Raw genomic sequence first — 15,826 nt, 5'->3', positions numbered from 1 at the left:
TAGAACCTGTTCAGAAAGAGGCATTATGAGCTCTTGGCCAGCAGAGGGGAGCAGGCTTTATCAGCAGAAGCACTAAGGCTTAATAAAATAAGAGCAGACAAAATGGCATCTGAAAAAGTTTCATTATAAATATGTCCGGTATTTGATCTCAACTATTAAATAATGATGAATGACACAGAATGTTCAGAAGTGTAAGGAAAATGATGAGATTGTGACACTAATATAATCTGCCGGTAAATGTGGGGGCCATATGCACGCACACTCAATATGACAATGCTTTTGTTCTGTTGTTTGGCATAACTTCAGTATCACATGGCAAGTCTCAGAGAACTAGATTATCTTTCAGTCTGTTTTCCTGCCCTTCCGTGGCACTGGGTGGCATGCTGGGTACCGCTGCGTACCAGCTGTACCAACAGCAGCTCACCTTCCCTCCAGGAGGAGCGACAAAGAGCAGAATCCTACGAGTTTTCTAGAGGACAGAATGACCGAGAGGCTGGCAGCACACTGCTCCGACCATTTAGTAGATGTGCATAACTCAAGTTAGTTTGTTACTTCCCTTTCTTTCTGGAGAGCCAATGTAAAAGTCGGGTTATTGTTCCCCGTTGTCGGTGACATTTCTGGTACTATAAAGTGAAAGCAGGAGTAGAAGCCACTCATATGTTTTGAATAAATTGACATAACATCTTTTAAGGGTTCAGCAGTGGCAAAGCAGTGATATGATAAATAAATAAAGTCTGTTTCACACCCTTATGGTAATAAATGCCTTGGTGACAACTGTTATGGCAACATAAAAGAAGCTCTGTGGACTTAACCACTTTATAAATTTATAATAAAATATTAATTTATTAATTTGTTTTGCATTTTTAAATAGTTTAATATGATGTCTGAGGGCTTCTAAAGACTTGCTGTCAATCCGAGCCATCTTAAAAAAATCCCAGTAAACATCTTTTCAAGATGTACAATGCATCTTACAGTTACTGTTCTTCTGATGATGACAATAAGAAACATCAAAATCAAATGCTTTACAGCAGCGAATAATCACTACAATGCAATGTCAGTGTGACGCGTGTGCAGAATAATGCAAACACAACTGAATGAGGCAATACGATCTCATAAATGAAATGTCTGGGAAACATCTGTTTAAACTGTTATTTGTCATCTTGACACAAGCACTCGTACTAAATTAAGATATTACACCAAACTCCTGGTGAGATCCTGTTTTAGTTGGGGAAGTTTGACAGATTTAGGATTATGTGGACGGCGGGCCGGTGCCCAAGATGATTAACAGATAGTGATGTGTACATGTGCTCGTGTGTGCACATAGATGCGCGCACACACACACACACACACACACACACACACACACACACAGTACACCTCTACCAATCGTGACTCTGTCAAAACCTCCTTGTTGTCTCATGCGGACGAGACTCCGGGTCTTTCTCCCAATGACAGTGGTGGAGAAAATAAGCGAAAATCACCCAAGCGATTCCGGAGACTTTCCAAAGTAAAGACATCCCGTGTTCCCGTGTTCGACACTTCAACAATTCAACACTGTTTTTAGATCTAATGTCGTCATCGTGCTTAGCTTCTCACTCTACCCTGTTATTCTAAATGACCGAGTCGAGGAAAGAATAACATGGGAGAATGTCTTTTTCCTGCCTGCCCGTGTCTCTTTACGTTTGTGCGGACGTATGTGCGTGTTGTAATGGACGGTTCATGTGCCTGTGCATGTTCGTGTGGAACCACACTGAAACACACAGTACATTAATATTTTTATAATCTGGAGCATTTAAAAGCAACGATATGTTTATAAAACAAAACAGCGAATGTGAAGGTTACCTGAACTTTTATACTTATTATAATATACTGGTTAGAGTCCTGCCTCTCCTCCTAGAACCAATCTTATGAGGTCTTTACACTCTCTTTTTGTACCACGACTGTTTGAGTTGGACAAAGTCGCACACTGTGCTGAAATGTTAGGCCTTATACCTAATAAAAAGTAATTAAAAGGCACAGCTGAGCGCCCTGGTTTCGTCCTGTGCTCACTACTTATGGATCGAGGCCTACAGTACACACTGTAAGGAGTTAACGGAAATAAGGATTTCTACAGCCAAGGCTTTTAGGCCGTGTTGTGTATCTGATTATGGAAAATGGCAATCACAACAGCCACGGGAACCTGATTAATAGGTCACCACCTCCTGCTTGAGTCACAGAAATGTTAAGCAGGCACAGGGGATTGAGATTTAAAGCAAGGGAGAAATGGAAAGTAAGTGAAAATGGAAGAGTTAGTGATCTGTGACTAACAACGGTTTGGCATTGAAGGCTTGCACCTATACGTGTTATAGGCACACAAAAATGTATTATATTATACATATAAAATAGATTTGACAGAATGTGACAGGGCTGACATAAGATGAGCCTTGCTTCATGACTAATTTAGAAATATCAGCCAAGCAGCAAGCGCTGGGAAGGCAGAAAAGGGTATATTATCTACATAATAGCATAAATCTAAATCACAAATATAAACAGCATTTGACAAATGTCATCATCTTCCACTGTGGCTAAGAGCAGTGTCATTGTCTGCTCCTGCCCTGAGGCTGTAAATGATGGGACTATTTATCAGGGTAACGATGAACGATGTGGTTTCACAAGATACAAAGAGGAGGAGGAGGAGGAGGAGGAGAAGGAGACGGGGATTGAACAGGAGCGTTACCTGCACTTCACCACGGAGGACTGATGGACCGATGTTAGGGGTTTTAAATGGATGTTTAAAGCACGTCTGCTCAGAGAAACCTCGTGCAATAAAGGACAGCATTGTGGTGGAGATGCGTGAGGAGACTGTGGGGGGGTTTCCAGGCAAACAAGAGGTTCCATTGAGAACGCTTGGTTGGAGTGGCTGAGGTCTGAAACCAATGACCAAGTAATAACAGTCCAAATCCCAGGGACAATATTTGTCGAGTTCCACTCTCTTCAAAGATGGATGACTTTGCCCGATGTACTTCCTCGGGAGCCTGCGCACCTTTCATCTAAGCCCTGCAGATTCATTTATTAACTAATTAACAGATGTTGGTAACGAGTTATGAACAAATGATAAGGTATCAGGCTTCTAATCAAACCTGACATTTAATTTGCTGCCCTGCTTCCTCGTTATCAATTACCATGTCCATTGAAGTTAATTGACAATGGTTTGCACTGGGACACAGGAGGCTTGTCTTTAACAGCTTCTTAAAAAAGCGCAGCGCTGCTGTGGAGTTTCTAGGGGCAACGACGACCATATGTTTAATATTAGATGGAATCTGTTCCACTGGAGTGCTCCGAAAGCTGGGAAAATTGGATTAAATTGGCTAATGGCATGTTTAAAACCTACATAAAATGAACGTGAATGGAAGATATTACGGCACCCAGGCCGAGACTTGTGGTGTTACGCTCCCTCTCGGGTGTTTTCGCACCGTGTGTAAACTTGGGGTTTCTGTCAAAGTCAAATAATGATGACAGAAAACCGCACACTGTTGGTCAATACTGTTATTAGAAACCACAGGTTTGATATCCCTTTCATTACAATGTGGGACGCACATGTGCCAAAGTAACTCCTTTCTTTAACACATCATTTCATAGAACCAACCCTTAAAAATATGCAGTTAGCTGTGAATACATGTTTCACTATGAAAGGATTTTAAAAGATTCCTTTTCTCAGAGGAAGATTGTTTTTCTTCACAGCACTGGCATAAAAAGCAGGATACTTCATGTATCAATGCAGAATTAAGTATTGTAAATAATTTTATATTTAACTTCAAAAGGGGCTGTACTGTGAGTTTGTACTAATTCCTGGTAGATTATAACCATGAAGACAGTTCATTTTCATGCACCCAGATTTTGGGGAATTAGCTTTTCTTAAAACTTTCATGTGTTTTTCATAAAAAAATAATGAATTATATTTCCTATTTATTTCTGTTATATAGGGGTGTCAGCAAAAGTATCACTATTGGACATCTCAAACTCCATAACTAGACAGAATAAGGGATAAGTGGAGAAATATGTTTTTCTATCTCTCGCTGTGCAATCGAGGCGAACTAACCCTTTAATAAAAAATTATCCTCCACTTTCCAATGAAACTAGATCTGAGGAGGTAAAACTAAGAAGGCTTGCTGTTTTCCTGTTAAGTGGCTTTAAGAAGTACTCTCAGCTCACGGCCGGGCTCATCAGAGCATGGTCCTGATTTGATTACTAAAAGACATGATAATGACCCCATTTATGCGAAGAGCTTCACTCATGCTATACAATAGTCCACACGGTAGGGTTTCAAGTCAACTAAGAGTAGTGTTGGGATCGGGTGCCTAAAAATAGACGATGAACAAATGGATTCATGTAGAATTATGGTTTCCTGTGTAAGGTTCTTGAAAGCTTACTTTCTCAGACATTAACCAACACTCAGAAGTAGCAGAACAGGACTGTCACTGTGAGAACACTGGAAAGCACATTAGCTAAATCATGCAGGAAACAACTCTATCTCTCATTATCTCACTCCCTTTCTTTCTCTCCCTGCCTCACACTATCCATTCATTCGGTGTGACCACTGTCCCGGAGAGTTTCTGTCCTATCAGTTCGGTACCAGTCACGTTAAGGGCCAAACATCAAGATAAAGAACACCTTTCTGTAGAAGGCAAACAGATCAGACAAGTTCCAAGCTGCACCTTGAATGCCCTATAGGGATATCTTGCAGAACTTGGCCATCCGCCCTCCTCAGGCAAAACACAAAAGGCGAGCAAACACTTTCGGAGGCGAGAGGTGGTTCAGGACAGATAAGTGTCAGGGTGCGCCAGGACTTCTTCTCCCTAAAGTTCGGAGACAAGGACATTAGCTTAACTCAGAGATTAGGTCGAGGACAAAAGAAACACAGCATTGGCGTGAAAAAGTGAGCTGTCAAGCTGGAGATTTAGTGGCTGACAGAGGGTGAGGGAGACTCATGATGCCATGGCCGGATGGGTATCTGTCACGTAGGACCTTGGCGACATGAGAGTGCCCGCCAAACGTCTTAGCCTATCGCTAAGTCAATAACAGGGTAAACAGAAGAGCTAGCATACTTTTCGCCTCTTTCCACACATCACTGGATGAATGATACTGATATGGAAAATCACCCCACAAAAAGTAAACAGAAAAAGAATGAGGGACAGAGAAAAAGAAGTGCCTGGTAACAAAGTCATCCCAAGGTCCACTGCTGCAAAGAGGAAAATATGCCTGCAGGGCTGACATGGACTCTACGATAAGTGTTTTTGTGCGTGAAAGCATTTGTGTTGACCTTGTCCAAAGGGTCTACATCAATGCACATCCCTAAAATCAAAATGCTACTCATATAACGGTATCCTACCTCAGAATATATGATACCCTGAAGGTATCATGCTGTGTTACAGTTATAGTCTATAAATTGATAATGGCAGAACACCACAACTGAAAATTACAAGTTTAGCAACCAGGAAATCATCCAAATTTGACAAGAAAGTCATTCTTCCCACAGTGGGCGGGGTTGTGCTACAACACCTGATGTGCGTTGACCTTCTAGAACTTTCTGATAAAGCAAACACTTTCAAGCTAGAGGAAAAAAAAGGTAGTGAGAAAAGACAAAGCTAATAGGTGCTGGAGGAGTGTCAAAAGCCATGATTCAGAGGTGTAAGGACACGCCCAGTGGTCACAGGCTAAGGAGAAGTGAGAGTAAACACCATTAATATCGCTGTGAGAGGGCTTGGTCATACCGTTTGTTTGCTTCACAAAGGTTCTGAATACAGACACGACTGAGAGACTTGATTTGATCTTTTTTTCCCTTCTTTTCTCTAAAGATCAAAGTCAAAGTTGTTAACTGTGGGACGGATTAATGTTTCTCAGAGATCCGAGCGGTAAATTTGCAGTTTGTTCCTATTAACATGCACCCGCTTCCTCCGAACACATCCACGGACGTGTTGCCCTCTCTCCTGCCATCTGAACACCCGAGGGAGTTAGATCAGTGAGTCCACTCAATGCCAGTCAGTGCGCACAGAGCACAATACCTCCAGCCATTGTATGGTGACATGTCTCTATCAATAGGCAAGTCAGGCCAATCTACCGGCCAGATAATAGCAGCAGTCACTCTGACAGCAGATCCCCACGCCGGACTCTCTGAGGGCCGAGCCTCACTCTGCTCAGGCCTTCCTATCCCGAGGGGTTGAAAGCCCTACACACACACGCACACACAGAACCCGGGGCTCTGCCGTTCTATCATGTTGTGCTAAAGGGGGAGCATAATGGTTTTTAAATGGATGACTCGGTGCTGGCCCAGAGAGGGAGTGTGAGACAGAAGAGAATGGCCATGGCCTGCAGCAAAGCAGCTCTTAGATTGAGCTGTCCGTCTCGCTGAAATGAGTCTGAGTTAACACCTCTTCCAGTCCCCAGCGCCCCTGGACAGACAATAGTAGGCTTCCTCTCTGCCTTCCTCTTTCTTCTTTCTCTCACCGCTACTCTTTCACTCTCTCTTTCTATCGCTCCCTCCGTTTCTTTCCAACCAATCTACACTTCCACTCCTTTATCCAGAGAGCACCACAGCGTTGGCCATGTGATTGTTAGAGCTGTTTGGTTTCGTTGGTAGACCGCGGTGCTTGCAAAGCCAACATAATGAGTTACTGCCAGTCTTAGTAAAAAATCCACAAAAATGCAATCAATGTAGTTAAACTGTTTGGGATTTCGGCATACCACTGCAGATGGCATATATTATTGCTGGTGAGGAAAAAAAACAACCTGTGATTACATGTTTTTAAGGATTATAGGGCTACACAAACAGTATCATGTACAACCTCTGATTTGAAGATCATTCAATCAACTTGATCATAAATTAAGTAGTCATCAAGACTGTTTAAGTCTCAGGTGGGAAGAACGGTTTTCAACCAACGTCAGCAATACAGTATACTGCTATTAATTAGAAAGTGGAAACATAGTTACACTAATCACTCAGATAACTAAATTGAGCACTAAATCCACTGTTGGCTTCCCACCAAGAAGGGCTGAGAATAAATGTGTGAGGCCTTGGATAGATATGATCACATTTACACCAGAGATCTCAGATGACTTCACTTATTATCTCTCATAACACATCCCCCTGTTTGGCAAGGGGCTTCTGTAACACACACGCATTCACAGTATTTCCATGAAGAGTATTAAGACTCCTCCAGCATTACTGATGCTGTGAGAAATATGTGTTTTGCATCTTCTTTTCCTACTCTATCCATCCCCATTAATCCTTGTTTCTCTCTGGTTTCTTTCAACATCTTTCTTCACTCAGTATTACTTCTGTCACTCCCTCGCCTGTCTATTTGTCTAAGACCAGAGGCAGTAGATGAGTAGAGGCGTAGATGGTGTAAGGGGGTGTACGGGACTCCTAGGGGAGTCTGTTGATGATTATCAACAGGCTGACTGTTATGACTATCTGTGATAAGAGTCTGGGAGAGGAGAGCCCCCAAAGCCTTCCAGCCCCAAACCAGACAGGATATCTTTAAAAAATAATACAGCCTAACCCAGAGAGAGTCCTCCAACGACATTTCAGGAGGAGGAGGAGAAAAGACTGATCAATCGTTCTGCTTTGACACGTTTGGAGGCAATGAGCAAGATTTTACCTTGAGGGGAAACACAACTGACCTCCTCAGGCTAATTGATCTGAAGCATTTGCTCACAAACACATTTTTTTGGTTAAATGCCATGAAAGACTAAAACTGTGTCAAAGTCAGTGTTAGCATATGGACTGTGTTCATGGACTACCTGTACCAGGTGGTTTATTTAACTTCAAACTCTTTGGCCATCTTAAAAAAATGCAACGATATGCTGAATCTCTCCTTTTTTTGGGGAGGTCAGAACATTTCTGTGAGCACATGTATCTCTTTAGAGCTGAAGGTGGCCTCTTTTCCTACAAGCCAGAGAGCAAAAGCTTAGCTGATGAATATGCATTAACAGGGGCGTCTGGGGAGAAAAGAGGAAGGAGGAGGAAAACTGAGAGAAAACATGAGAGCTACAGGAAGAGTGTAGCTTTTGGAGGGGTGCCCTTTGCACCCCGAATGGCTAGCCATAATATGAACTTTAAAAAGGAAAATGTTCAGCCTGGCACACTGCCACATAGCGTGTGCCTGCGTGCTCTAATCGTCTGCTTGCTCCTACAACTGTTAGGAAACCAGGGTGAAAAGAGAAATGGAGGCTTTGGTGAAAACCACCCTGTGTTTTACACACTGAGCCCATTTAAAAATCTTCTCAATGAGGGATTCACAATCATACATAGTACAAGTTTTTAAAGATATTAGAGTTACAATATATAGACTACATAAACATTTTCTTTTCAGGAGAAACTGAAAAATGCCACATGCTTTGACAACATGAGTATCAATATCAATTTTTAATGAAAAATTAATTCTAAACTCTAATATTACCAAACACAATCTTACACATAGTAACCAGAAACTACACTAAAATAATGTGTCAAAATGATTGCAGGGCCTTTAGGTCCACATCGAAAATGTTATAAACTTGTGTACATCAGCTGTGGTGTCTAATTCAAGCACATTATGCCCGTTCCAACATGGTGTTCAAATTGTTAACTTGTCAAAGTCTCCTTTGCTTATAACAAACAAATGTAATATAAGACTATGTGAATGACCGGCCCTCTCAAAACGAAGAGTCAAGGAGTCAGTGAAATGAAAAGCAGGCCAGTGTATTTCATCTCTGATTAGGCACATGAGCAAGAGAGAAAGGTAGACAGCGCAGCGAGTGAGTCGGAGATCAAGAGTTTCTTTTTTTTTCTTTTTAATGAGCTTACTGAAGCAACTTCAATATCCTCTAATGTCATGTTGAAATGAAAATTAATAGTTCAATATGCCGCCACTGCATGAGGCATGCTTCTTCCATTTCCATATCGGGTGGCGTGACCAAATGAGTGTGCTCGCTCGGACTGACGCCCAGAAAAGCTGATACCTCCACTAATCAGGCAGATTTTTCCATCTGACATTGCTGTGCTGCTGGAATTCTGGACAAATTCTGTGTTTTGTATGTGTGCGTGTGTGTGTGTGTGTGTGTGTGTGTGTGTGTATGTGCAGGTTCACAAGATGAGGGGGGGGATGCAAATGGATGAGCATGTTTGCTGATGATGAGATAAAGAGTGATGGCTGGAAATGTGAATGAATGAAGAGTGGTTCGTTTCATTCACTTACCCTCTTCACTGTTGCATCATTGTTTTCGATCACTCTTTCATCTCATATCTTACGGTGTTTTTGTGCTACATGTGGTCAAAAGTGAGGGACAGTGAAATGAATGGAGACATAAAACAAAACACAAAGAAGGCCGGTTGGTTCCTACCTCCCAACCAAAGGAGCTGTCTTTGCCTGTGGTCTCATGATGCAGCGTGCTGTGCAGACCGAACCTCTCGCCAGCACCAATACAGGTCTTGGCCCAAACGCCCAGACCGGCACCAGGAACTGAAGACTCCCGCAGCTCCAGGTCGCTGGGAATGGGAATGTCGTCAGGAATGTAGACGGGTGCCTCGTAGGGCGATCCCTCCTTGGGCGTGGTGAAATCCTGGTCATTACTGCTGCTGTTGCTGTTGTTGTGAAGGTGGTGGTGGTGGTGGGCGGCGTAGATATGGGGGTGCAGCAGGAGGTGGTGGTTGTTGTTTGGATGGGAAGGGGTTGGTGAGGGCAGGGGAGACATGTTGATGACGCCGTCTTCTGCATCGTCTTCTGGGCTGTCGGCACTGCCTCCGCCCGCTAGACCCGGGAGGTCGGCCTCTGTGTCGTACATGCTGTCCACTGGCTCACTGTCATCTATGAGACAGAACACATATACAGAGACTATTGTTACTAGGCAGGCAGAGGAAGTGTAACACGGCATGCAATGTATTAGGAGATTACCCCATGGATTTTACTGTCGGCATGTGAGAGAACAGCTCTGTTTAACCCAGTTACATTTGTACTATTTAACTCGGAACTTGAAATACAGAGACAAAGAAATATCTCCATCATCACCAGACACTACGCACCCAATGACTTCTTGACCATCACATAAAAAGAAACCCCAAAAACACTCAATATCCAAACCTCTCAACTGTCTGAGAATTTGGGGGTGCGCAGAAAAGAAAACGTATTCATCTGAGATCATTGATTTTCGAGAGGCTACTTGAGAAGAGTCAGACAGATGAAGAGAAGAAGCTTTAGGTTAGCCAAGTGGTTGATGGGAAAAGTTCTCAATTCCACACCAGTCACTGGTTTCTGCCAGGACTCATTTCACAAATAATCGCTGTGTCTATCACTGGTTAGCCTCGTCCCCTAACATTATTGTCCCATCAAGAGATTGACAGTATGATTGTGCCTGTGCTCAATGGTCCCACCATCCCACGTGAGTGTGTGTATACATAACATTTGGCTTTCATTTTCATCCCATTTCTCTAAAAGTGTTATTGAGGATTTTTTTGTCGACACAGAAGGTTTGTAAATGTACATGTGCCAATACATCTCAGTGTGATTTGCTCTTTGGGGCCTACAGGATTTTTACCAACACAATTTTACCATACGCCCCTTTGGACATCAGTGCTGAAAAGATATTGGTCCTGCCAATACACTTCAGTCAGCATTAACAAAGAGCAGAGGTTCAATACCCAGCCTTGGTCTATACAAAACTTGTTTTTGTGTGCGTTAGAGCACATCTATGTCACATTCTGCTGTCTTTAGTCAAAGTAGCACTGCAGTTTTAATATCTAAATACAAGGACTGGCAATCAGCAGGCTAACTAGGCCCAAAATTACAGCAGGGGTGGTTCCAATCAAGATTTCTCCCTCTGTTAGCCTCCATGTAGCCGGCTGCCAAGCCTGCCACCGCTTCCCAGATTCTTGCTGGAGCTGCAACATGACATCTTAAAAATGTGCTTGTTAGTACTTGAAAGTTTATTAGGTGAATGTGTGTTGGCTGCATTTTAATACAATAGATATGCATCATTCATAAGTTAAAGTCAAACAACAATATGTTTTATTTCTGTTTTAGGCTTGTACTAATTTTTGAACTATTTTTTTTGTTTATGCTTAATAAAGCGAGGTGGGAAACACTGAGGCTTGTAAATTATCAAAGCCAATCAAGAAACCAAAGTAGAAAAAAAGTCATCAGTGAAATTGTACAAGAGCACATTCATCGTACAGGGCATCAGTTTTTCGTTCTTTGATAAATATTTGGCTTCCTGCCCAGTGACAGATGAGGGCTGTGAAAGTTGTTAAATTAACCGACATGTACATTTTAAAATGTGAAATGTGAAACTATGAAAGCATGCAAAAAGAGCTTTTCAGCGCCTGGCAAACCTGCAGCATGTCCACACAGATCCGGGAAACTTATCATATAAAGCTGCAGCAGTAAAATCCAGCCTTTTATGACTGATTCTGCGTCATCCAGTGATTTCAACTGGAAAAGAACCCATTTTTTTAATGATCACTGTTTCATAGGGGCTCTGAACAGGCGTGCAATTAAGCATTGGAACAAGTGAGCCAGCAGTAGCTTCCACTTTTCACAGATCAATTAAAGTTTTATAACTCAGCCCTATCTGCTGCTCCCTCTGCACAATCAAGTGTTTTCAGGCTTTTAAACACTTTTTTTACACTCACTCTCCCTCTTCACATCCCCACTCTCACTGGCACTTGACCCATTGAGGGCAATTTTGACAAGCAGAAAGACAGCCTCGGAAAATCTATTAAATACGATTTGGCTTTAAGAGCCTCTGAGCACCAAAAATGCACAGATCGCTACGTCAAATAATTGAGTAACAAGGATAAAGAGGGGGGGAAAACCCCTCTTAATTTTAATGAACAAAACATCTTTTGTGAGACACACGAAGCAGTAAAGGCACAAATGGCTAACACAGTGTGGTATGAGGAAAGTTCAACTCTCAGTTGTAATTTAGTTCATTCCGAAAAAAAATGTTGCCTGGAGGGGAAAAAAAGGACATTTTCAGATTAGTCGCAACTAGGGACAAGTTCTCTCTCCTTCCCTCTCAAAGACAAGTCGAATATGTTCGACTGAAAAAAGTAAGGAATAATATAAGGAAAGGGGCCAGGAAGAGGACGAAGAGGAGGAGGCGAAGAGTCTAAAAACTGACGATTGAGCTGCTTTTTAACAGCTGTATGCTTGTTCTGCGTCTCAAAAGACACAGAAAGAGATGTTAGATTCGTCTCCCTGAGGGCTTCTTAAAAAACACACGGGCCAGATAGTGCCTTCCTCTACCTGGCTCCTTATGTTGTTCTTTCTCTGGCTGTTCCTTTCGCCATCTCTTGCTCTTTTTACGGGGAGCTATTTACCCTGATTACATCAGGGGTCAATCATTAATTCGCACCTTGGGGGTCCCGGTGCTGGCTGCGGCTACAATGGGTTGCTTGTTCAGCGGCTGTTATTCCAGTGGAAAACTACGCTGCTCTGCCTGAGAGCTCGGCACAGGCCACATGAAGGCATCCCATTTATTTGATAAATTGTAAATGCGTGCCATAAACGGAGCTCTTTACTTTGTAGCATGGCTTGCAATAACAAAGATTTGAGGGCACGTATGAACACAGATGCAGGCTATCGCACAAACACACATCTGTCTGCAGGAGCTGTTACTGTACTCGACACACATGTGCAACACATCAGATGGTGTTGTAGTTAAAGATGATATCTCATAATTACAGCGTGTCCCAGTGAAATTACAAGATATGACAGAGATATGACATTTATAGGCATGAACCTCTAAACTGCACACTTAACAATGTCAAATATTCCAAAGGCAACCACAAAACACTAGCCATTAAAGAAAAATCAGACTATATGTCCTTTCAAGATTCAAGATTAAAAAAATAGAAGAAAAAAAATACAAAAATAATATGAAATGCTGATAACATTGCAATCAGGGTTGCCATGGCAAAATAACTTGACACAGTGCTGGAAATCAGCGGTTTAATCGGAGGGCCTTACAACGGGCAAATTGTTCTGTGGTTGTGTTTAATCAGAGCACTCTAGACTTAAATGCAGATAGATAGAGATCTGGAGTCATTTTCTGCCGTCTGCCTGGACACACATAAACACATGTGCCTTGTGGCATATAGTCTGAGCTGTATTGTCGACGTAGTCAGGGTAGAAAGGAACAACACTGACTGCATGCAGGATTTCTGGGAAGGAACCTATAAATCGTGCATCAAAAAAGGATAAACTCATTTTTGGATAAATGGATAAAATGAATAAGCAGCCAAGTATTTATTGAGAAAAATCACAAATCTTTGTAAAACTGTAGTTACAGATGCATTTTTACTTGTATACAGGGATGCACATAGTGTAAAGCATTGCAGACCACTGCAACATGCCAACAATAGCTTGAGCATTCAGACCAGGTGTATGCTTTGCTAGAGAGCAAGCAGCACGGTGGGGCCATGGCTCTGGCTATGATAACAAGAAAAGAGAGTTGGAAATAGGACATGTGTGCCAATGATGGCCATCATAAAGCACACACGTTCTATTTCCTTCACTGCCTTCCCCCTCCAATGCACACAGAGACTGTATCTTTGTCTGGCCGTAAATTGATCTGGTTCAATTCAAAAGGAAAGCCAGCCACTGATGAAAAGACAGTATCCAGGGAAAAGGCAAAACTATGCAAAATTCTGCACCGGCTCCAAATATGGGGAGGAAAGATCGTCTGGAGAAAGAAAAAAAAAAACGAAGGCAGAGGGAGAATGTGTGGACCCTGACAGATATGAAAAATGGGTAGCTGGTTGAGCAATAAATGACCAAACATTTTTGATGTGGGAGCTTTGTGCCTACATGTGCACATATGTGTGTAGAAGTTTGTGAGGGGCGGCATTGAAGCCCTAAGCTTAATCTTCTGTTTGTGCTGCTATATTGCGTCAATATGGTCCCACTTAGCTGCGTTATTGGGCCACAGAGTGATATTGGTACCTGTTCCTATGTATTAAGCAGGCCTTTGATGATTCTGTCTCCACACAAAAGAGCTCAGAACACCCTCCGCTTTAAAACAGGAGGGGCGGAGGAGAGAGGCAGCTGTAAAAATCAAACGGCTGCAAATCAAAAGGTGGAGTGAGCGAGGTGAAAAAGCGAGGTGAATAAATGTACAATGGTGCGTTTTTTCTACTGTGGCATTGGGGTACTGTATTCAAAATTATGTATAAATGGAAGCATGTGACGAGGGAGCCGAAGGAGAGCATTCGGGGGAGACGTTGTGTGTTTAGTGTGTGAGGTTGGGAGCAGTGAGCGAGGATCGGGGGCACAGTCAGCTACAATACCAGCAAGAACGCCACACTTCCCCTTGTAAAAGCACCGGGGAACATTTCCAAACAACACTTTAAACTACAACATGGCTTCTACAGAGTGGTTAAATAAGGATCACAGTGGCAGACAAAAAAATAAATAAATGAAAGGACCATAGAAAGAAAGAAAAGGAGTTGTGCTTAAAAAGCTTTGCCCTACAGGGGTGCACATGCTGCTCTGCATAATAATTGCACAATAACCATCACATGTTTTAACTGTAGTTACTGCTACATTAAAGTTTATGCTTTTGTGAGTCACCCTGTATACTGCTTCTGTGCTCATGTGTGGTAAACTGTGTTTATTACTTTAAGTGCTAACATGACCAAAATAAACACCAAAACAAAAACTGAAATAGTGTTTTCATTTCTATGTATCTATGCACATATACGCCGTGTAGGAACGTGTGCAAAGGTCGGAATACACACACACACACACACACACACACACACACACACACACACACACACACACACACACACACACAGTCCCAGACATACCTTGTTGCAGGGCATAGTCTTCATTGTGTGTGTGTGCGTGTGTATGTGTGTGTGTGTGGGTGCTCTTCCCTTACTATCTCTGACAGGTATGGCTATCAGTCTATAAATCCTGCTAGGGGGAGCTGTCCCTGTCCTGATCTCTTGCTCTATTCTGTAGTTTATTTCTCCATTACTTCCTTTCTCTTGTAGCACTCGTAAACAAACAACTGGACTGAATTTGGTCTCTGTAGCTCAATAAGGAACACACTGGAGCCTTTGTGTCTTCATATGTGAGTGTGCACTTTTGTCTTTGGGTGTAGTGGCGAAACAACACGGTTGATGTATTGATGTGTTATTTGTGCTGAGCAGCCTGAAGGCATTCCATCCTCCAACAGCGTGTGTGTGTGTGTGTGTGTTTACGCTGAAATCAAGCCTCCAGGCAAATAGAAGACAGCAGGCGACGTCCTGCAACCGAGAGCAGGTGTGTGTGTGTGTGTTTGTGTGTGTGTGTGTGTGTGTGTGTGTGTGTGGTGGCCCTGTGGTCCCCAGGCGCCCCGGGGCCCCGGCTACTGCAGACATTTATTAACAGGGCAGATTAATAGCACTAGAGGAAAACATGTTCGCAAACATGATAAATATTAATAATAATCAATATTGAGTTACATTTACCAAATTGAGTTGCAAACATCACCCAGGGGGAGGGTGGAGAGAGGGGAGAAGGGCAAAAAAACAGAGAAGATGGATAGGGAAAGGAGCCGGGTAAAACAGGAAGAAGAGAGGGGGATTGGCAGGCAAAATGAGAAAGTGAAAAGGTGGAATGAAAAAAAGAGATGAGCGTGAAATAAAAATAGATGTGATTTAACTGCATGAAACTGTGATGATAAAGACCTTAACCTTTGGTCATCTTTACTGTCAGCTAAATGAGGTTCATCTGTAATGTGACAATCTGTCCAGGCCGAACACGGCATACCTAAGCAAGAACATTTACAAGAGATCATTTAAATGAAGGCAGCACTACTAAAT

At 42.6% G+C, this 15,826-nt stretch overlaps 1 protein-coding gene across 10 annotated transcripts in view; it reads right to left on the bottom strand.

Moving 5' to 3' along the window:
* prdm16 (PR domain containing 16) overlaps window positions 1–15,826 on the bottom strand; it is a 166,607-nt gene that overhangs the window by 103,119 nt on the left and 47,662 nt on the right. For all 10 annotated transcript variants that reach the window (XM_084016445.1, XM_084016443.1, XM_084016447.1 and 7 more), the window contains exon 2: window positions 9,361–9,824. In XM_084016445.1, the coding sequence (XP_083872571.1) occupies window positions 9,361–9,824 (464 nt within the window). The remainder of the gene's footprint in view (window positions 1–9,360; window positions 9,825–15,826) is intronic.

This window comes from Eutrigla gurnardus, assembly GCF_963514095.1.
Source record: "Eutrigla gurnardus genome assembly, chromosome: 8".
In the NCBI taxonomy this organism is placed as follows: domain Eukaryota; kingdom Metazoa; phylum Chordata; class Actinopteri; order Perciformes; family Triglidae; genus Eutrigla; species Eutrigla gurnardus.
The sequence above is the reverse complement of the archived record's forward strand: the minus strand, read 5'-3'. Positions and strand labels throughout refer to the sequence as shown.